General features: G+C 39.3%; 2 protein-coding genes across 3 annotated transcripts in view; one reads left to right on the plus strand and one right to left on the minus strand.

Annotated features, from left to right (window-relative positions):
* Positions 1 to 22,653, minus strand: part of ODF2L (outer dense fiber of sperm tails 2 like) — a 312,052-nt gene that overhangs the window by 66,992 nt on the left and 222,407 nt on the right. For both annotated transcript variants that reach the window (XM_034653817.1, XM_034653816.1), the window contains 2 exons: positions 7,308 to 7,386; positions 6,332 to 6,518 (listed from right to left, as the gene is read on the minus strand). In XM_034653817.1, the coding sequence (XP_034509708.1) occupies positions 6,332 to 6,355 (24 nt within the window). In that variant the 5' untranslated portion in view covers positions 6,356 to 6,518; positions 7,308 to 7,386. The remainder of the gene's footprint in view (positions 1 to 6,331; positions 6,519 to 7,307; positions 7,387 to 22,653) is intronic.
* Positions 1 to 22,653, plus strand: part of CLCA2 (chloride channel accessory 2) — a 38,290-nt gene that overhangs the window by 9,166 nt on the left and 6,471 nt on the right. Inside the window, exons 6-13 of the mRNA XM_002919387.4 lie at positions 841 to 1,068; positions 5,207 to 5,437; positions 6,240 to 6,417; positions 7,467 to 7,573; positions 10,039 to 10,263; positions 13,060 to 13,330; positions 16,345 to 16,515; positions 19,724 to 19,957. Coding sequence (XP_002919433.2) covers positions 841 to 1,068; positions 5,207 to 5,437; positions 6,240 to 6,417; positions 7,467 to 7,573; positions 10,039 to 10,263; positions 13,060 to 13,330; positions 16,345 to 16,515; positions 19,724 to 19,957 — 1,645 coding nt within the window. The remainder of the gene's footprint in view (positions 1 to 840; positions 1,069 to 5,206; positions 5,438 to 6,239; positions 6,418 to 7,466; positions 7,574 to 10,038; positions 10,264 to 13,059; positions 13,331 to 16,344; positions 16,516 to 19,723; positions 19,958 to 22,653) is intronic.

The following is a 22,653-nucleotide window of genomic DNA, read 5'->3' on the forward strand; positions in this document are numbered from 1 at the left end:
GAAGAGTTAAAAACCAACAAATAACGACAACAAAAATGGGTCATATTCCTGTCTCCCCATGCTACTGAGAAAACCATGTCCTTGAGCAACTATGAACCTTCTGGTGCTTTGGTTTCCCCTTCTATGAAATTAGGGATGGGACTGGAAAGGTTTCTTCTAGCTCTAAGTTCCCATGACTCTGTTAGCAGGAAGTATCTACTCTGTAGGAATATAGCCACTGGGAACAGGCGGTAACTTATTACTTTGCAATGCAAACCATACTTTAAAAAGTGGTGACGTATGTTTAGTATTATTAAAAGAATTATATCTCTATTTCCAAATGGAGAGAAAGATCAGGAAGTAGGTTTAAGTTGTTTTTTTTCCTTATCCTATTCTTACCGAGATCAATATTTGAACTAGATCGATTTATGCTGACTGATCAATAAATAAAAGTGCAGGTGGGTCATTAAATATAATTCCAAGGAACAGGCTGACCAAGATAACATCTTATAGAGTGTTTTCTTTAACACACGACCATACTAAAAAAGGTGGGAGATTGTTTTGTTTTCTTAAGACTAAGATATATATAAACGGTCTGCTCTCTGTTATCCAAGTACAAATAGACTATAATTTCGATTGATCGTAAGTACCGCAAGGGTGCCAATGTTTCAAGCAAAGGGTGTGAAGGTATATTTGTAAACTCATTGTCATTCCTGAAGTAATAAAGGGCTGCTATAGCACTTCTGATATCTCATGTTTCAGCTTACCATGCCCTTTCACCTTTAGTTGCTTGAGAAGGAGAAGTATGTCTAATATGGGAGGAGTGCCTTTACTCTCTGAGAGACTTTGTTCTTTTTCTAGGTGGTTGAATTCTGTAATGCAAGTACCCATAACCAAGAAGCTCCAAACCTACAGAACCAAATGTGCAGCCTCAGAAGTGCATGGGATGTAATCACAGACTCTGCTGACTTTAATCATAGCTTTCCCATAAATGGGACTGAGCTTCCGCCTCCTCCCGTGTTCTCCCTTATTCAGGCTGGTGACAAAGTGGTGTGTTTAGTCCTGGACGTGTCCAGTAAGATGGCAGAGGTAATGTTTTGAACCAAAATGGCTATAAACCATTCATCATTTTTTTTCTATTAGTTTTTAATTCTTTTCATTTTCAGAGGTTAAGGGCAGGGGTGGAGAGGCCAAAGGTTTGGAATATTCATGCATTTCGTCTTTTCTTGGGGACAGGAGGAACAAATTTAGAATGTAGGCCAGGAATTGAGATAAGGCAGATAAATGAAACCCACAGATAATCCCAAGCCCTGTTTTTTTGCTACTAATTGCAACTTTTTTCCAACCAAGATCCTTTTTCAAAATTCTGACATGTAAGAGAATCTCTAGTCTGGCCATATTTCACTCACTGGTACACATCCCTTCCTGAGGTAAGAGACAGTGAGTTTGCAAAGAGTGTGCATATCCATTGCATATGTATTTTCCATGTCACCGTGGATAGAAAACCATACCTCTGTCATCCAGGCAGCTCATAGCCTTCCAGAAACCCACTCCTGGAAGCCTCAGAACTCTCAGATAGTGGTTAAAGGCTTAGTCTCTCCAGGCAGACATGCTTTAAACCCTGGCTTCTTCACTTACTGCCTTTAACCAGAAGCAAAATAACCTTCCTGAACTGTTTTCTCATCTGTAAAATAGGGATTATAATACCTGCTTTTAGTGTTGTGACAGAACCGACTTATACTAGCTCATTGGAGTCAATTGTTAAATTTTTAGGAAATCTGCAAGCCAGTAGTTAAATACAGCCATTATTAAAAATTAAACTATGTAGATTTAGACTTAAATAAAATATATTAAAACAAACATAATAAATGCTTAAAACTCATTACTTACTAATTTTTTCCTACTATTTTTTAATATTATCTATAACCAGCGTCAGTAAATAACAGTTCATGGGTCAAATATGGCCCACCACCTGTTTTTGCATAGCCCAGAAGCTAAAAATGGATTTTCTCTTTGAATGGCTTAGGAAAAAAATCATAAAATAATAATATTTCATGACATGCGAAAATTATATGAAATTTAAATTTCAGTGTCCATCAGTAAAGTTGTATTGGAACACAGCAACACACATTTATTTACATCTTACCTATGGCCACTTTAGTGCTGAAACAGCAGAGCTGAGCAGTTGCAACAGAGAACATATGGCCCACCAAGCCTAAAATACTTAACTTTCTGGCCCTTTTTTGAAAACGTCTGCTGATCTCTGATCTATGCTCTTAAGATTATTTCTGGTCTATTGTACCTGTATGGGTCTACTACTACACATCACGTCCCCAACTCTGCTTTCAGTGACATCACAGGGACAGTTTGAAATCAGCCATGGTGGGAGTATTTACCCCACAGAAATTGTCAATTGCAACAAATCAAGGTATCTCCCTCTCTCTCTTCTCTCTTTCATTTGCCAGGAAGCCAGTTGTTTATTTTATTTTATTTTTTTTTTTAAGATTTTATTTATTTGAGAGAGAGAGAGCATGAGTGGGGAGGGGCAGAGAGAGAAGCAGGCTCCCCGCTGAGCAAGGAGCCCAATGCAGGACTCTATCCCAGAATCCTGGGATCATGACCTAAGCTGAAGGCAGAAGCTTAACTGACTGAGGCACCCAGCGCTCAGAAAGCCAGTTTTTAGAATACATTTACCAGCATACAACCATCTACTTCATAAAGTTGTTGGGGGGAAATAAATGAGGAAATGAATATGAAGCTTTTTGGTTCATAAGTGGTAGTTATTATTTTATGATAGTACTTGTCCTAAGGAAGAGCTTATCCTCTTGTATTCTCTGAATCGGTAGTCCTGGAAAATTTGCCTTTTTTGGCTTGTCTCTGAAATATTAGGAGCATCACTAATATGTTCAGCATCTGGATAATTTTGTAATCTTGCCTACCTGCAGCTGACTAGGGCATGATCTTCTAAAATATGGTCTCAGGATAATTTATATTGGCTAGCTGCCTCTATTGAGGAAAAATAGAGTTAAAGGGATAGTTTCACTTGAGAGAAGACCTAAAGGAAGTAGAAGAGAAATAAGCCTAAAGTAACACTCACAGCAAAACAAACTTCCTTCCCTTTTCTTGCCAATATTGTCCTTGAACCGTCATGGGCATTTGTTCATTAGGTGCCTGTACTGTGTTGGCTTGGGGGATGCAGAGTTGACAGAACATAGTCTCTGCTTCAAAATGCTCACAGTCTGGAGCACCTGGGTAGCTTAGTCGGTTAAGTGTCTGACTCTTGAATTTGGCTTACGTCATGATCTCGGGGTCATCAGATGGAGCCCCGCAACAGGCTCCATGCTCAGCGGGGAGTCTGCTTGAGATTCTTTCCCTCTGCTCCTCCCCAGCCCCTGCCTCTCAAATAAATAAATAAGTCTTTAAAAAATGCTCACAATCTAATGATAGACACACAACATGCACATGTGAATAAATACAATACAGTGTGACAAGGCTCCACAGAGGTGAGTTGCTGTGGGAACATTGATGAGCCAGCCATAGAAGAACGTGATTGAAGAAGACTTCATTGAGAGGATGAACTTGGAGTTGAATCTTGAAGGATGAGGAGGTATTTGCACTGTTGGATGAGGCGAAGGAGGAGAAGGGAGGAATTCCAGGGAAGGGACGAATTTGTGCAGTGGCTAACGGGCAAAATTAGAAAAATTTGCCTGGGGGAAGTACATCCGTTGGTGTGGCTATAACTAATATTGGGTGTGTATAAGGAAATAGTAGATAAGATGGAGTGATGATATAAATTTGAAAGAAATTTAAGACATTGAGCTAATAGGACCTGTTCAAGGATATGGGGGCTGATAACAGAGGGGTAACGAAAGACAGCTCCAGGCTTTTGGCTTAACTAGTGGGAGTGGAGATCATGATTAAGAATGGTGAATTAAAATTTCTAAAATTTTAAAAAAATTAGTTAACTTTAAAAGAGAATGATGACTTGACATGGTTATCAATAGCTGCTAGTTACTGAGTGCTGACTATATATCCCTTTTGCAGATGAGAAAACTGAAGTTTAAAAAGATGAGTAATTTCTCTATGGTCACATAATTAGCAAAAGTTGAAGGTGGGATTCAAAGTCCTTGCTTCATCCACTCTACCAACTTACTTCCCAATATTGTAAGAGAAACAGTATTTGGGAAGGGAGGCAATGAATTCAAAGTGTGTCGAGTTTGAGATACCTGTGGGACGTTAAATTGGTGATGTTTCCTAAGCAATGTGAAACATAGATCTAGATATTAAGGGAGATGTCTGGGTTGGAGATAGAGATTACAGTCATCACTCAGCAGGTGGTCACTGAAGCTCAGCCTTCAAAACAAGTGATCCTAGTGAATGAAAATCAGTAACATCACCAGGCCAAACCTGGTCACTAATATTACTTTATAACTAGTTAACACTTCAAAGTATAACTGAATGGTCACATATGTATATCAGTTGATCCTCACAGCAATTCTATTTTAATAAGTAAGAAAAATATTATTATTACAGATATTATCATTTACAGATGAAGTACCCAACCAAAGATGACCATGATAACAGAGGATAGTGCCAGCATACATACCCCTAACTGCTACTTCTCTCTATTACCAAATCTCTTTGCAGTGTTACCTCTTACCCAGACTGGATTTTAAAAGAAGCAATTACAGGGGCGCCTGGGTGGCTCAGTCATTAAGCGTCTGCCTTCAGCTCAGGGCGTGATCCCAATCCTGGGATCGAGCCCCACATCAGGCTCCTCCACTGGGAGCCTGCTTCTCCCACTCCCCCTGCTTGTGTTCCCTCTCTCACTGGCTGTCTCTCTCTCTCTGTCATATAAATAAATAAAATCTTTAAAAAAAAAAATAAGCAGTTACAAATCTAGTTTTAACTGGTTTCATAGATCTTGAATTCTGAGTTGGATAGAAATAGTGGGAATATGTGTTCTTAGAGAGTGGTAAATATGAACAGCTTTTGGGGGGCAGGGTTCAAAACCACTCCCCTCTCCTTGAAAAGCATTTCTTTTTTGCAATTAATCAAACCAGATTCTAGCATTGCATCACTCTTTAGAGCTCAAAAAATTACAATCTGACATTGCTAAATGATTTGCAGAAATATTTGCTGATTGAGTTGCTTAGTCATACTTCTGTCTACCAACCAAATGTTACTCTTTTTCTTTTTCTTTTTTTTTTTCCTCTTTGGAACATAGGCTGACAGACTCCTTCAACTGCAACAAGCAGCAGAATTTTACTTGATGCAGATTGTTGAAATTCATACCTTTATGGGCATTGTCAGTTTCAACAGCAAAGGGGAGATCAGAGCCCAGCTACACCAAATTAACAGTGATGATGACCGAAAGCTGTTGGTTTCACATCTGCCTATGACTGTGTCAGCGGAAGCAGAAACCAGCATTTGCTCAGGCCTTAAGAAAGGATTTGAGGTACAGAAGAGCACCCCAAACCTCAAATCACCATCACTTTCCTTTCCTTCATTCTGTGGTTATCTGTTTTGGGGTTATCAGTTCTGATAACAGATTCTGATTTGGGGTTATCTGTACAGTGTGGTCCTAACAGCCTCAACTATAAGAGAGTAGTGATGGATTATTTTTCAGGTCAGGAACCATATCTTATTTACCATTAAACCCCATGTGCCTAGCAAAGTGCATGTTACATAATAGTTGGTCAATAAATGCTTGTTGAAGGAATGAGTAAATAAATAATACATACAATGGCTGGGGGACTTCAGCATCATCTGGACAATTTCTAACACTGTCCCAACTGTGGCCATTTTTACCCTTCGGTTTTCCAGCCAATATCAGCATGTTTGGCTTCTGTGTATAGTCATTCTAGACCTACCTAATTCTAATGTGTAGTCAGGGTTGAGAACCACTGCTCTAAGTCCTCTTATTGGTCATTCACTGGATGTCAAAGGCAGTGATAACACGTAAGAATTTGCCCCCATATCCTCTATCATGGACCCTATTCTAAACCAGGGGCATGTGAGGATTCGAACAGGAAGAGTCCCTCTGTACAAGCAAACCAGCAATGACATGTAGGGTGATAAGTCCTGTGATGAAGTGAGTTGAGGACAGAATGGGGACGGGCATGGAGAGCAGTGAGCCACAGAGGACCTCAAAGAGGCATATGCCTCACGGGTGGGGAATCTGGAATGAGTGAATTCTTCTGTTCAATAAGACAATTTGAATTATATTTCCTTCCAAATGACTGATACTCTATGTTCAGGTGGTTGAAAAACTGAATGGAAAAGCCTATGGCTCTGTGATGATATTAGTGACTAGTGGAGATGATGAGCATATGGGCAACTGCTTACTCACCGTGCTCAGCAGTGGTTCAACCATTCATTCCATTGCCCTGGGTTCGTCTGTGGTCGAAAATCTGGAGGAATTATCACGTCGTACAGGTAAATATATTTCCAAAAATGTATATTTTAGAGCATTTCCTTTTAACTTGAATATTCAAAGCACAACCATGAAGCTCAGATTATGTCATTAGAATGTGTGGCTTAAGTGAAAAAAAAATAGAAACAGTTAAGGAAAACAACACAAAAATCATTGTTGAAATATGACAAAATTTTATGGATTTTTTAATTTTAATTTTAATTAATTAATTAATTTATTTATTTGAGAGGGAGAGAGGGGGTGGGGGAGGAATAGAGGGAGAGGAAGCGAGAATCCCAAGGAGACTCCACACCCAGTGGATGATTTCAAAACCCTGAGATCATGACCTTAGCCAAAATCAAGAGTTGGACACCCAACCGAGCCACCCAGGAGCCCCAAATTTTGCTGACTTTTAAATGTTTTCCTTAGAAGGTGCCAATTATATACAACCAATGAAAATATAATTTTATCATTTCTTTGTTAAACCAGTCTGAGCATGTATAATCAACACAGCTAAAAATATGTTTAAGATTAAACACACTAACTTCCATGACAAAGACACATACCATATTGTAAGATACATATACTTTTTGTTGTCCCAAATGAGGCATGGAATAATTTTATCTTCTATTCCTTATAATCAATAAAAATGAGTGTTGCTGACTTAAAAACTGAAAGTTAAGCTTTGTTGAATTATCTTGGAAAGCAATGTTTTCAGAATATAAGTGTAAATGTAAATATATAGCAATGACAGATAGCCATTACCCTAGACTGCCTAGGAATTACCTTAATTACAAGACTATTTAATAAATATTTACTGAGTTTTTAATCCTGTACCAGATGAAGGTTTAGACCTTGACATTACAGCTGTGAACAAAACAGCCAAAACCAGTCACCTCTGCTGCTTACTTACCATGTGGCTGGTAGGGTGCCATGCAAAGCAAGTCAAGCACAGCTCCTTCCCCACAATTAATCCTCTTCCACAAGAAAGGCTGTTGGAAGAGACCTAACATGTTATTTTTTGTTCTATTTTATACATTATAATAGTTAACATCCCAATCATGTATTTCAGGAGGTTTAAAGTTCTTTGTTCCAGATAAATCAAACTCCAACAGCATGACCGAGGCTTTCAGTAGAATTTCCTCTGGCACCGGAGACATTTTTCAACAACGTATTCAGGTCAGGATTTCCTTGGTATTACACTTACAGATGGGGCTGGGGGGCAGGGAGAAGGAAGCAAAAAAAATAGATGAATTGTGCTAACTGCCTCATTAACCTTATTTGAATATGTAATAATTCTTGCACAGAAGGCTTTTAATGAGCTTCTTGGTCTCACCAAAGCCCGGATTCACTTTTACCTGATGTCTGTTCTTCTCCACCCTAGGAGTAATTTCCTATAATTGCTACCTCAGCCTTTTAAGGTGTGGAAGCAGAGCTTTCTCCTTCCTAGTGCTCAAAATGGGGTAAAGGTGGGGTAGAAGTAAGGTCGAGAAGAAAAGAAACCGTGTCTTTAGTTTCAGTTCTATAATAACTCTTCATCAGTCATGATCCATTTTATCTTTTTTGGCTTCTTTAAAAACTACTTTGAAGATCCTCCCTCATATTAACAGTATCAACTATTTCATTAAATTCTAAAGAATTTTAAATATCTCTTTGACTACCGCAATTTACTTGACTTTGCTCACAAAAGCTTCCTCTAAGCAAGCCATTTTCAAAGGGCCAAATTTTTTGTAAGTACTTTAAAGATATTTTGAACATAACTGAGGGTTTGGACAAAATTTTATCTGCTGTTTCCTTACAGATGGTAAGTGAACCTGCCAAGTTAATGACTTGATCTGAACAATGAAGGCAGTTAAATTATTCTTAGGAAATATTTAACATGAAGATTATATGTACACAGTAAGGCAATAACCACAATTCCATCATTAGAAGTGAAAAAAGGTGAACCATAAATGAGAACATATATTATAAATTAGATTACAATGGGCTCTTCCGAATAATCTACCATGTGATTTCTTCTTTAATAAAGTGAAATAAAATCAAACGTTCAAAAAGGTTTTTTAAAAATTTAACAAAGTATTATTCATATGGCTCAAATTAGCCTCATGTTCCCAAACTTGGCCACCTCTCCCCAGTTGTATGTCATTAGCCCCACTAGACCGTGGGCAGAAACTACATCTAAATCCCCTTCAACAGCTCAGGCCCAGCACAGAATGTGCCCCAGTAGTCAGCAGTCCACAAACACTTGTAAAACGGACTTGAACAAAAAAATTCAGTGTTTTTGCTGCCATCTACCAAAAATTTTATATGCTTTCCAAGTTTGAGCAATATTACATGGCAGTACACAGTGTGTTTATTTAACAAATAAAAATTTTCGAAGTTATTTATTGACTTGGGTCTGTTGTGACTACTCAGTGATTAAATGTAGGGGCTCTGATGTCAGCCTGCTTGGGCTCTATCCCAGTTTCAGCTCCTTGCCATGTGGCAACTGGACACATGACTTCCCTAAGTCACGGTCTTCTCATCTGTGAATGTGGATAACAACAGTACTCACCTCAGAGGGTTTTCTTAAGGATTAAGTGAGATAATATACGTAAAGCATTTAGCACAGTGCCTTCATCTGTTTGCACTGTGTATGCGTTGCTTGCGCCCGTGCATACACACACACACATGTGTGCACGTGGCTTATTGTGAATGGCTAAATAATTATTTTAAAGTACCCAAGGCCCCTAAAACTCAGTGTTTTATTTCTTAANCATTTAGCACAGTGCCTTCATCTGTTTGCACTGTGTATGCGTTGCTTGCGCCCGTGCATACACACACACACATGTGTGCACGTGGCTTATTGTGAATGGCTAAATAATTATTTTAAAGTACCCAAGGCCCCTAAAACTCAGTGTTTTATTTCTTATTTTTTTTTAAAGATTTTATTTATTTATTTGACAGAAATACAGACAGCCAGCGAGAGAGGGAACACAAGCAGGGGGAGTGGGAGAGGAAGAAGCAGGCTCATAGCGGAGGAGCCTGATGTGGGGCCCGATCCCATAACGCCGGGATCATGCCCTGAGCCGAAGGCAGACGCTTAACCGCTGTGCCACCCAGGCACCCCTTATTTCTTATTAAAATATATAAAAGTAGGGGTGCCTGGGTCGCTCAGTCATTTGAGAGTTGACTCTTGTTCTGAGCTCAGGTCTTGATCTCAGGGTCGTGAGTTCAAGTCTTGCATTAGGCTCCATGCCCATAAAAGTATCTGGAGAGATAATATATAAATTAAACCACTGAAGCACATTTGCAAACAAAATCTTTTTAAAAGCTTGTTATTATAATTGCTGAGCTGAGGCTAATGTTGATTTGGATGAGAATTAGTATGAGAACAGCTAAAATCTCTCCGTAAAAAATACTGAAGTGACACTTGTATTAACCATAATAGACTATTTTATATCTTCTGTACTCCTATAATATATAATATTTTGCTTTGGTGAGGTATTTTTATGAAAAGTGATTTATATAAATATAGTACGTGTCAGAATTAAATTATTTTTATTTTTGCCCATTTATTTTTGTTTGTCCAGAAGTAAAGAAAAAGATGGAATGTTTATGCCCACACTAGAAACTTTCACATATATGTGTATTTTCTTGAACAGCTTGAAAGTACCGGTGAAAATGTTAAACCTCACCATCAACTGAAAAACACCGTGACCGTGGATAACAGTGTGGGCAATGACACTATCTTTCTAGTCACATGGCAGACCAGTGGTCCCCCTGAGATTGAATTATCTGATCCTAATGGAAGAAAATACTATGCAAATAATTTTACTACCAATCCAGCTTTGCAGACTGCTCGCCTCTGTGTTCCAGGAACTGCTGAGGTAGATGTTGTGAGCTTGTTCATAATGACGACATTTAGTCAAGTACATAATTTTCAGTTGAATCACATAATTAAATGCACTGTATAAAGAAATCCTATTCTAATCAAAATTTTACTTTAAATTCATATGATGGCATTTTGTGAATGTTAAAAATGTAAGAGAAACAACTAAGGTATGTTTGAAACTTTAGATAATGTATACCAAAGCCTTCTCCCTTCAACAGTAGAAATTAATATGTGTGCAGTACAAATAATTCCTTTTGCTTACTTTCTTCTTTACAAAATTCACACATAGTTATCTATATGTTTAGCAAAAAAAAACTCTACTTAGAATTTATGGTATGAATATATGCAATACATATGTTTTTGAGTATCTGCTATGTGCTGGGTCTTGTTCTGGGTGCTTTACAATAAAACACCATGGTAGGCATGAGATCAGGGTACTCAGAGCATACAAGAGTGATGAACAGGCTTCGAGGGAAGGGGACCGCTTTCTGGAAGTAAAAACATCAAAATGGAGATATGGAGGATAAAGAGGCTAGAGGTCTCAATGGCATTCTGGGCAGAGGAAATAGCACATAGAAAGGCTCAGAAAAAATAGAATATAGCTCTTCATAGAACTACAAGTAGGTCAACATGGATAAACTACACAGCAGCACATAAGGTGGAAATTTAGGGGAAGGAAAGAGAAAAAGTGATGAGGTTAGACACAAACAGGAGCCATGTCAGCAAGGGCTCTGTATGCCTGTAAAGGCAAGAAGAGCTTGAATCCTAAAGGGAAAGGGAACCACTAGTGGTTCTCAGCAGGGTGGTGAATGATGAGGTCCACTCATGCACTGCCTGAGTGCAGTCCTGCCTCGCACCATGGGCCCTCCCTACTCCCAGATCCCCGTTGCAGCCTCTGCTGGGGCTTCCCTGCCTCTGCTTCACCTCTACCCCAGTGATTCTTCCCAAGCATGAATCCGATCAAACTCATCTCCTATTCAAAACCCTTTGGTGGTCTCAGGATAAAATCCATGTGGTTACTGTTACATATCAGACCATTTATGTTCTGACTTTTGCCCAAGCTTATTTCTTTTTTTTTAAAGATTTTATTTATTTATTTGACAGAGAGAAAGAGAGACAGCCAGAGAGAGAGGGAACACAAGCAGGGGGAGTGGGAGAGGAAGAAGCAGGCTCCCAGTGGAGCAGGGAGTCCGATGCGGGGCTCGATCCCAGGACTCTGGGATCATGCCCTGAGCCCAAGGCAGACGCTTAACGACTGAGCCACCCAGGCACCCCTGCCCAAGTGTATTTCTTAACCATCTTCCCAAACACTCTCAGCTCTCCTCCTCCTTATTTTTCTCTCAACTCATCATGTTCTTTTCACATCATGTTCTTTGCACAAGAGCCAAGAACACTTTACCTACTTTTTGCTGCCTTTGCCTGACCTCTTAGTCTGCCCTCAGTGCCCTGTAGCAAAACACACATTACACCCAAAGAGAAGGTTTTGATATGGAGATTTGTACTAAGTGTCTGTTACTAATGTTATGATTACCAAAAAAAAAAAAAAAAAAAANAAAAAAAAAAAAAAAAAAATAGATGATCTTCATACTTGAATTATGACCTCACAGGAAAATGGCCAAGCACATGAATCCCAATGAAGAAGGCTGGGTAGGGTGTGGTGGCATCTTAACTTTCCACATTGAGTCACAACTTAACCCCTTGCTGCTTTCTCTTTTCCCTTGAGCTCTACTGTATTCTTCCTGTTACTTCTAGGGTTTAATAAGAAGCAACAGTGGGGTGCCTGGTTGGCTCAGTCAGTTAGGCCACCAACTCTTGGTTTAGGCTCAGGTCATAATCTCACAGTTGTGAGATCGAGCCCTGCGTCAGGCTCTGTGCTGAGTGTGGAGCCTGCTTGAGATTCTCTCTCTCTCTCTCTCTCTCCTTCTGCCCCTCCTCCCACTTGTGCATGCTTGCTCACTCTCTCTCTCTAAAAATTAAACATAAAGAAGCAACAGCAATAATGGGGGGGAAAGGATATTTATATATAATCTTATCCAAAGAACAAATTTCTGTTATTTGTAGTTTAAGCTTTTTTTTCTTTCTGATATTCTCTTTTTTTTAAGATTTTATTTATTTATTCGACAGAGATAGAGACAGCCAGCGAGAGAGGGAACACAAGCAGGGGGAGTGGGAGAGGAAGAAGCAGGCTCCCAGCAGAGGAGCCTGATATGGGGCTCGATCCCATAACACTGGGATCACGCCCTGAGCCGAAGGCAGACGCTTAACCGCTGTGCCACCCAGGCGCCCCTCTTTCTGATATTCTTTCACAGGTTTCCCCCAGGCAGCCTAGAGGGGCAAAAGAGAATGGTATTTAGCAATATTTCTATATATTACTCAACACAGACATTGTAGAATCCTAACTTATTAAAAAAACAGTGTTCCTTTTCTTGGTCTGTAATAGTGTATGTGAGTTTTGTTGCTTGAGATTTTTGGACATTCAGGTTGGGGATTGAGGAACATGAAGGGAAGGAAGGATACTATTGCTTTTTAATCCAGTTATTTACATAAATCATAATTGTCCACCTAGTTTGCAATAATTTTCTCAATTGTAGAAAAGGAATAAAAACGTTGAAATATTTTTTGGGTAAAGGGGCTCAAGTTAATATTTACAAAATACTTTGAAGCTGGATACTTAACGTTGTCTTCTAAAAATGTGAATTAAAACCCCTAGGAGCTTAGAGTTATGCTTTAAAATTAAGGGTTGATTTTTTTCTCTTCACATTTTACAAAACAAAAAGGCTTTGTTTTGCAGCCTGGGCTCTGGACCTACACACTGAACAATACCCACCATTCTCTTCAAGCCTTGAAAGTGACAGTGACCTCTCGCGCCTCCAGCTCAGCCATGCCCCCTGCTACTGTGGAAGCCTTTGTGGAAAGAGATAGCACCCATTTTCCCCATCCTGTGATGATTTACGCAAATGTGAGAAAGGGGCTTTATCCCATTCTTAATGCCACCGTTACCGCTATAATTGAGCCAGAGGCTGCAGATCCTGTCGCACTGGACCTCTTTGACAATGGAGCAGGTAACAAGGAATGTCATGTCGTTTTGCATGTTCTCAAGAACTGTCATTGTGTTATGATGCTGCAGTACCAATCTTAAGCTTCTCTGCACAAGTCCTTCAATTCAAGTATTTTTCTCATTGAATCTTTCGAGATTCTCATGTCCTCAAGAGAGTCACTGGCATACTGAGTAGCTACAGGTCACATCTGCACAAGGAAAGAGAATGTGAACTCGGGAAGAGTCTCCTTGAGGTTCCTCAGTGTGGCTGTGGGGTGAGCAAAAGGGTGGGAGGAAGTAGCTTGACACCTGGGTCTTGGCTTTTATTCAGCCAGTGACATTAGCAACTCATTGAGGTCACACAGAACAGCCTTTATGTCCTTGTGACATGCCCATATTCCTCTAAGATTCGCCAGCTGTATTAGTCCCTGAAATAATAAGATTGGACAATTAAAATAACAAATGAAAACCCAAGAAGTAAGATGCAGTGGTGGTCTCTTCGGGCCCAGTAGTAAAAAGAAAGTTGAAAACTGAACTTGTGACCCAGGAGATAACCCCAGACTATTCTTTAGCCAAGTGGCAAGGTTGGTAAGAGGGAAGAGCCAGTGCATTTACATGTCTGATTTGCTCACAAGACGACCAGGTCAGCAAGCCTAGCTGAATCATGACAGAGATTTTCCCACCACTGGGAAAACAAAGTAAACGAAGCCCTACTTCAAGTGCTCATTCTGCACATGGAGCTCAGAGCCTCATCATCACACCTCACAGACAGCACAGCACCAGGCCAGGAAATAGCAGCTCCTCTTTCTGACTAACTCTTTTTGACTCAAAAACAAACTCCTTTGTTGTTTTATCTTTCCTATTCTGTTTTTTCCCTAAACTAAATTTTCAGAATGACAATAGACCTCAACGTCTATGTGGGCAGCCACAAGTGCTTGATCTACTAATAAAACCATACTCCTGCACTCTGGTGTTTCAAAGATAATTATTTTTCAAGAGTCTTAGGTTTAGCAACCCATTAGTATCTTGCCAGGGCAATCTTGTATGACATTTATGAAACAAAAGTTCATTCAAAGAATTTTAGTTCCAATCTACTTCAGAGGGACACCAGAGAAGTCCTCTTATTTCGCCTATTGGAATGGATCCAAATGAACATCTCGTGCTCTCATTGCTTATCCATGGCCACACGCTTCCCCTTCGCTTCAGCCTGTGGGTGGCCTGGAGAACAGATCCTGTTCTCTTAGGAGAAATCACCTGAGTCAGCTCAACAGCTTTTACATTTATTCCCTGGAACCATTTCATTTATTTGATGTCTAAATTTACACTCTAGGGGTGCCTGGTGGCTCAGTTGGTTAATCGTCAGACTCTTGATTGTGGGTCAGGTCGTGATCTCAGGGTCATGATATCAAGCCCAGCGTTGGGCTCTGCACTGGGCATGGAGCCTGCTTAAGATTCTCTCTCCCTCTGCCCTTACCCCTGCTCACACTCTCTCTCTATCAAAACAAACAACCCCCCCCTCAAATCCCCAAAAAACCCAAAAAACTCTAATGAAAGAAACAATAGAAAGTATTGCTTAGGCATCAAAGTGTAAATTTAGGGTTTGTTTTTCCCCCCAATATTTAACACACATGTACATAGCTAACACTTATTTTTATAATGGAAGCAGTATTTATCTGCTGCCAGATTCATGAATAATAATAAAATGTACACTTATGAAGTGCTTAATAATTTAAAATGTGCTTTATCACGAAGACGCTGAGATAATCAGCACGACAGCCCTGTGAGATAAGTTGTCTCCATTTTATAGATGAGAAAACCAAGGCTCAGAAAGATTGTTTTACAGCTACTGAGTGGTGGATCCAGACCTTAAAACCAAGTCCCACAACCCCCAAGCTAGTGTTCTTTCCCATTTCTTTCTGACTCAGGGATTAAAAGAGGTGGGGGTAGTAACTGTGGCATGGAGAGATTTTCCTTTATCATTTCTTAACAAATAGATAGAACTGATAATCAGTAAACCACTAAATACCAAGATTTTATTTCTTTCCAATAGATAAAAAATTTCTAGGTCTACTATGATAATAAGTTGCGCAGCACTTTTTATTTTAATTCAATATACTGCTACTTTTCTCATGTTAAGGAGCAGCCCTGCCTCTGCAGTGGGGATTTGAGAGCACTTCAGTGGTAATACAGAGTTAGGGTCCAGGGCTGAGTATGTGGTGTGAACTGACTCTAGGATAGGACAAGCCATTTGTCCAGGGTGGCCACCTGCACTTGAAGAATGAACGTGTTCTGCACTTGGGCTAAGCTATACCTCCCACAGCTCCCCTGGAGTCAGAGCCTCCGGCCATTCAGTCATGGACTCGGTTTAGAATTGAACTGCTGTCCAAGGGTAAGTGTAAAAGGAAAGAAGTGTAGCACTGGCCAGGCTTTCCAAATGCCTCCTGAAGCAAAACACAGTGGATAGAACCAAAGCCTGTCAAACTCCAAGTCAGCAAACTCCTCAGAATCTAGAACAACAGTTCCATGTACCATCTAATGAGGAAATTAAATAATTTCACACTACTTTATCAACTACCAGATCTTTTTTTTTCCATCAGGGCTGTAGGATGTTTATAAATCCCTTGAGATTGTATGAAATGTGTATATGTGCATCTATATTTATTTCTTGGGAACAGAATAGCTTTTATCTCAAAAGAGTCTGTAACCATAAACAAAAATAATATGCTTGATTTCCATGAAAAACTAGTATTATTTTCAATGCTAAGAAGGAGACCTCTAAAGGTGATCATTATATGCTTTATTAGCACTGAAACACAACTCATTCACCTTCAGAAAATAATTTTTCAGAGGTTAAGGAATCACAGGGAGAAGTTAAGGAGCCATTGGAATTTAATATTAAAAGTAGCTATGACCATGACTGGATTTGTTAAAATGGGAAGAAGGAAGGGAATAAAGCTTATTATTTCATGATTTAATTAAATATTAGTAATCAACTGTGATGACAAGTACTGACATTGAGCTTTCTTTTTATATATGCAGGTGCTGATATCATAAAAAATGATGGAATTTACTCGAGGTATTTTTTCTTCTTTGCTGTAAATGGTAGATATAGCTTGAAAGTGCATGTCAGTCACTCCCCCAGCGTAAGCAGCCTAGCCTACTCTATTCCACGGAGTCGTGCTATGTACGTACCAGGTTACATAGCAAATGGTAAGAATCATGAGCACTGTTATTTGAATAACATCATTTAATGTATATATCTCTGGTGTGTGTGTGTGTGTGTATGAGAGAGAAGAGTAGGAGAAAGAGAGATGGAATTTCAAAACTCTTTAAGCTTAAGTCAATGTGTAATTTGTTGCTATCCTCTTCAGTCCTCAGTGATTCATGGTAGTCAATCAGAAGGCAATAGATAATTCCCACAGATATTTGGTATCTTCATTTTAGTCATTATTTTGACCTCTTACTCATGGCTGTTTCATCAGACCTATTAACAGATAAAGAGATTTATTGAGTTTTTTCTCAGTTACCGTTCCTGTATTTCCCCTATAGAGGTTTAGGCAAGAAAAAGAGGCAAAAGTTGTTAGCAGTTGAAAGAAGGAAGCAAACAGCCCAAATAATCAACACAAAAAATGAGTTCCTAAATAAATATGAGTTTGGATGTTACAGACAACTGAGTGATTCCTAAAGATGTCCTGTCTTCCTTCAAGAGAAAAGCACCAAATAAATAGAAGATACACGCCTTTCCTTAAAACCATTGTTATAGTGCCTGAAGGGAACCAGTGGTTAAAGTATAACAGACAAACAAAAATATGCTATAATCATTTTAAAATATGCTATAATCATTTTAATCATTTTAAACATCTCAGAAAACATTTCTAAACATTCTTATTTCCAAAACTGCAGAATCTTCATGAATACTTTTCATGAATTTTAGCAGCTAACTAATCACGCCTATTTCATAACATGATTCTATATTTTTGGTCTTTATGTACTTTCAAGTAGAAAATAATCAAGATGTTCCAATGAATTTGCATCTCCTGATAATTTTAGTTTTGCCTAAAACATAATTTACTCTCCTATGTATTTACTTTGGGTTACTTCAAAACCAGTGTAAATCAAATTGGAAGGTAACATGGTTTTATTGCATAGATAGGATTTTGCATCTAGCTATAATACTTACTTATAAATAAATATTCCTTCTTTCATTTATACCTCAAACATTATTGAAGGCTTTTTAGGTGACAGGCTTAGTCCTAGGAACTTGGAATAGCAGATGGAATAAGACTTGTTCTTTTATCTGTGTATTTTGTAGAGGCTCTTAGCAATGTAGAAAGAAAAAGACAGGTTTCCCTAGGCATGTCTATTAAACATAACGTTCACTTTTTCAGCTCACTTTTAGATGGCCACCTTGAGCGCACACTTCATTAAAAAAAAATGGAAGCTGCTCTATTTTCATACCACCAAATTCCCAGACACAACAATGTCTGCATCCTTCTCCTCTCCAAAGGCCAGGGTCTCTACTGCATCTGCTCTGGATCCCACCCAGCCTGCCCATCCAGAGGCCTTGAGAGCTCACCCTTGCATGATCCCACTCTACTGACCCCTCTGAGCAGCATTCAAGCATGATTTATCATCCCATATTTAAACAAATTTTATTGTTAGTCTCCCTTCAGGTACTGTCCACCTCCCTGTCATCGACTTCCTTGACATTAGTCTAAACCTTCTGCCTGCAATTTCTCACCTCCAATTTACGACTCTGTTTGCCGCAATCTGACTTCCACCCAACCCCCCCCCAACTCGAATGGTTCCAGCCCTAGTCACCAGTGACCACTCTGCTGTTAAATCCAAAGAATATATGTCACTCCTCAGCAGTGTCTGACATAACTGATTGATTTTGCCTTTGTCATCTCCTGGCTTCTATAATTACCTCTTATGTTCTGGAATTTTTTTGGTCAGGCTCCTTCTCTGGCTCCTCCTTTTCTATCAAGCCTCTAAGTGTTGGCAGTTCTCAGAGGTCAGGCCTAACCTTCTTACCCTATCATCTGGAGCCACACTGCCTGGGTGTGGAACCTCGCTCCTACATCTACTGCTAGCTGTGTGACTTTGGGCAAGTTACTTGGTTTCTGTTTGCTTCAGTGTCATCATCTTGAAAGGGGAGGGGGATAATAATTGTACCCTTCTTATAGTGTTGCTAGGAAAATTAAATAGTCAATACATGTAAGGTACTTAAATAAGTACCTGGCACACAGTGACCCAGGCACTCAATAAATGCTATTTATCATTACAGTTGAAATTGTTATTAGGTAACCTCATTAGCCCATATGGCTATAATAAAATCTATGTACCTATAACTTCCCAATTCCTAAGTTCAAAATTATTAAATCTAGATAAAAACCTCTTTTTTGAGCTTGAAATCCATGTCTAACTGGCTACTTGTCATCTTCAATTAAAAGTTTTAAAGGAATCACAAACCTTGTAACTTACATTTTCAGTCTCCTTCCCTTCCTGCTTCTCCTTCCAAGTTGCTCATTTTAGAAACCTGAGAGCTGTTTCTTTTTTCTACCAACTTTATCTCCTTCACCATTCCATATCAAACACATCACCAGCTTTTATTGATTTTATCTCCAAATCACATCTCAAACTGCCTACTTCTACCCTCCCCACTGTTGTCACCCAGCCCACCCTGCCATGTTCCCCTGTCTGGACTGTTGCAGTGGCTGTCTTAATGACCCACTGCTTGCTGCACTAGAACTCATTCTCTAATGAGAGCTGCCCCAGTGACCTGTTAGGAAGTAAATGTGATCATGTCACTACCCTGCTTCCTCACAGCTCATAAGATTAAACTCTCAATTCATTACAGTGGCCTGCCTGGCCCTCTATGAGCTTCTCTCTCTGGTCTTATCTCAGACTATTCTCTTCCTTGCTTTAATTACATTTTTCTAATTTGCAAGGCTCTTTATGCAAAACTCTTCAGAGTTTTTACACAACCTGTTCCCTCTGCCTAATATATTATTACCTCCACTCTGCCTGGCTGACTCCTACTCACCCTTAGGATGCCTTTAAACATTACTTCCTTGATACCACTATAAATTATGTACCTGTGTTATTTTTCTTCACAGCACCCTGCCTTTTTTCCTTATGTTTATCACAACTTATAAATAAGTTTTATTAGTATGACTATAAATTCCATCCAGACAGATTCTCTTTCATCTGTGATTGCTGCCCTCAAAATATTTATTTAGTGAAAGAATGGATGAATGAATGAACGAATTAATTAATTAATTGTGGAATAAACAATCAGTTATTCTAAGGATGTAGTAAAGAAAAAAGGTTTTAAAACTTCTCTCCAGAATCTCTCAAAAACAAACTATTCAGGAGATTGCCATTTGTTGTTTTGGCTGTTTTTTTTTGGTCGCAGGCAACATTCAGATGAATGGCCCAAGAAAATCAGTGGGCAGGAGTGAGGAGGAGCAAAAGTGGGGCTTTAGCCGAATAAGTTCAGGAGGCTCCTTTTCCGTGCTGGGAGTTCCAGCCGGCCCCCATCCTGATGTGTTTCCACCATGCAAAATTACTGACCTGCATGCTGTCAAAGTGGAAGAGAAGATAAATTTATCTTGGACAGCACCTGGAGAAGACTATGATCATGGCCAGGGTAGGTTGCTTGTTTCACTACTGTGTTTCTACCAGGTGGCATTTCTAATAACTATGTCAGGCATTAGCTGGGTACACATAGTTTTAGGGGCTTTGAGCTGACAAAGCTGCAGAGGGTTGTTATGAAAACCTTTGAGTTGTTGATGGGGCCTTACATGCTGGAGTGTAGTAATGGGAGCTTGTCAGCTCCCCCAGAATTGGGAAGGCCCTGGTAAACGAACTGACACTGATCATCTAGAAATCTTGACTGGAAACATAAATACCATATGTAAGAGTGGTCTAGTCAACAGAAATGGGTTCTGCATTACAGAGCATGGGCTTCCAAATACTGGTGGTATTTAGTTTTCTAAAGATTAGATAGTGGATAGTGAATTAAAAGATTTACAAGTCAGGATTAGGGGGGAAATTCCCATAAGTCATGAAAATTGGTGCGTTTTCCACTCGCACTTCTGGCCACCACTTTTGTTAGGGAGACTAGAACCGGTTCCATTATGTGGGCTTTCCATTATGTGGGTGGACATTAATGAAGTTCTTAACATTCCCTTTTCTAAGGCCTACACCAGGCTTCAGGCTTTCAGCATCATTTCTTGATCCCTGTAGCAACTCAACAAAATAACCTTCCTCAGAGAATAACTTTTCTAACATCTTTGCCATCACTGAAACATGGTTACCAATGATTATACCTTAAATAGTTTATATTCCGTTGCCTCTAATTGAGATGCCTGTAGGAACCAACCTTCTCTGTTGAGAGCTTATTCTGTCAATATCGGTCAATTACAGTGACCACCTTGGTTGGGCCTTTGCCAGTCTTGTTCCCAATTCGGGTCATCTTTCTTTGGCTTATAATTCTCTATCCATTTACTACATTCACCAGAAAGCATCTCAATTACAAATAATTCTGTGCTGCTGAGGAACATCAATACTGTTCTTTGTCTTCCAGTTCTTTCATCAAAACTCTTGTCAGAGGAGGAGGAAGTGAAATACTTTACACTCTGAATTAAGGATTCTCCTAATTTAAAGATTGGAGATGTACAATGAATGATTGAAACTCTGGAATGGATATGTCCTTTGTATAAAGGAAAAAGCTGTAACTTACATGTCAGGAAAAAAATTATTCCCACTCTGGCTTTAAGTCCAGCTGTTCCATCTTTGGCCAGTGCTTAGCCTCTATTGGCCTCAGTTTCCTTATATGGAAAATAGGACTACAAATATTTATTTCATAAGGTATTGTAAAGAGGAAATGAAGTGACACATATAAAATCAGAGAGGGAAGAGAAAGTGTGCCAAATTTCCTGGGCTGCTGCTTTGTGTTGCTACTGCCTTCCCTAGTTTTTTATTTAGAGTAAGGAGCCACAAATGCTCCCATCTGTATTTAAAGGTAAGAGTGGTGCCACCTAGTGGCACCTGGTGAGAACCTAGTGTTCTCATTCTTTCCTCACTGCCTCAGGAGCACCTAATGTGCTGAAAGAGACAAATCCAAGCTCAGGCTCCCATTACTACTGGAAACTGTTCCTTTCAAGAGCCCTAGGAATTTCAACTACACTGCTGAATTAAAAGAGTAGAAAGAAAGTATGCAGTGTCAGTGGTTATTAATGGCTTGAGAAGAAGAAATACAACTATATGGGACTTCAGAATTGGTACCACAAAGGGCATTAATCAAGGGAATAGAGATCTTCATGCAACCTCACTGATGAGCCGGATGATGGAAGTAGATCTGGCTTGTTATAATATCAAAACCATAAACCACAAAAGATAAGTGGTAGGAATGCCTGGATGTGTAATGAGTTGCTGAAATCACTGTCACAACTGATTTGATGACTCAGCAATGGCAAAATTGACCTGTTTAATCCATAAACATGTGCTTTCATTGCCTATTTTTTCCTCACAAATTATTGTCTAGAAAGGCGTTGTCCTCACCTCTATGACCAGAGTTAAAAATAATGGGGTTATGTCTCTGGCTTTACAATTATAAAATATATTCTTAAGAACCTTGCTAGCAATAAATGAATATCTCATATATGAACAAATATATCAGTATTTATCCAGTTGGCAGCTTTTTATTATACACAATTCTTAAGAACCTTGTTAGCAATAAATGCGTATCTCATATATGAACAAATATATCAGTATTTATCCAGGTGGCAGCTCTTTATTATACACAATATCCTAGAAAAGATGGCCAATTATGTGGAATAAATAAAACATTATCAGATCACCATTATGTATACAGGCTAGGCATTATGGAAATGGGTTACCTCCTTGGGTTTTCATTAAAAGTCTGGGGTAAAATAATTGCTAAAACGAGTACCAAGCATGTTCTGCATCTCCTTTATATTTCTTTTTAGAAATTAGGGACACCTGGGTGGCTCAGTCTCTTAAGCGTCCACCTTCAGCTCAGGTCATGATCCCAGGGTCCTGGGATCGAATGCTACATTGGGCTCCTTGCCCAGTGGGGAGCCTGCTTCTTCCTCTACCTGCCACTCTGACTGCTTGTGCTCTCTCTCTGTCTCTCTGACAAATAAATAAAATCTTTTAAAAAATAAATTACAGTGAAAATATATTTACTAAGCTGTTATTAATGCCCAGCACAGCACTAAACAATATATAAGCATAATGTAAGATAACATAGTGCCAAACATGGTTTGGAAGCCACAGAAATTAAAAGGCTGTAGAGATCAGTGTGGGTGGGAGCAGAGG

This window comes from Ailuropoda melanoleuca, chromosome 2 (genome assembly GCF_002007445.2).
Source record: "Ailuropoda melanoleuca isolate Jingjing chromosome 2, ASM200744v2, whole genome shotgun sequence".
NCBI lineage: Eukaryota > Metazoa > Chordata > Mammalia > Carnivora > Ursidae > Ailuropoda > Ailuropoda melanoleuca.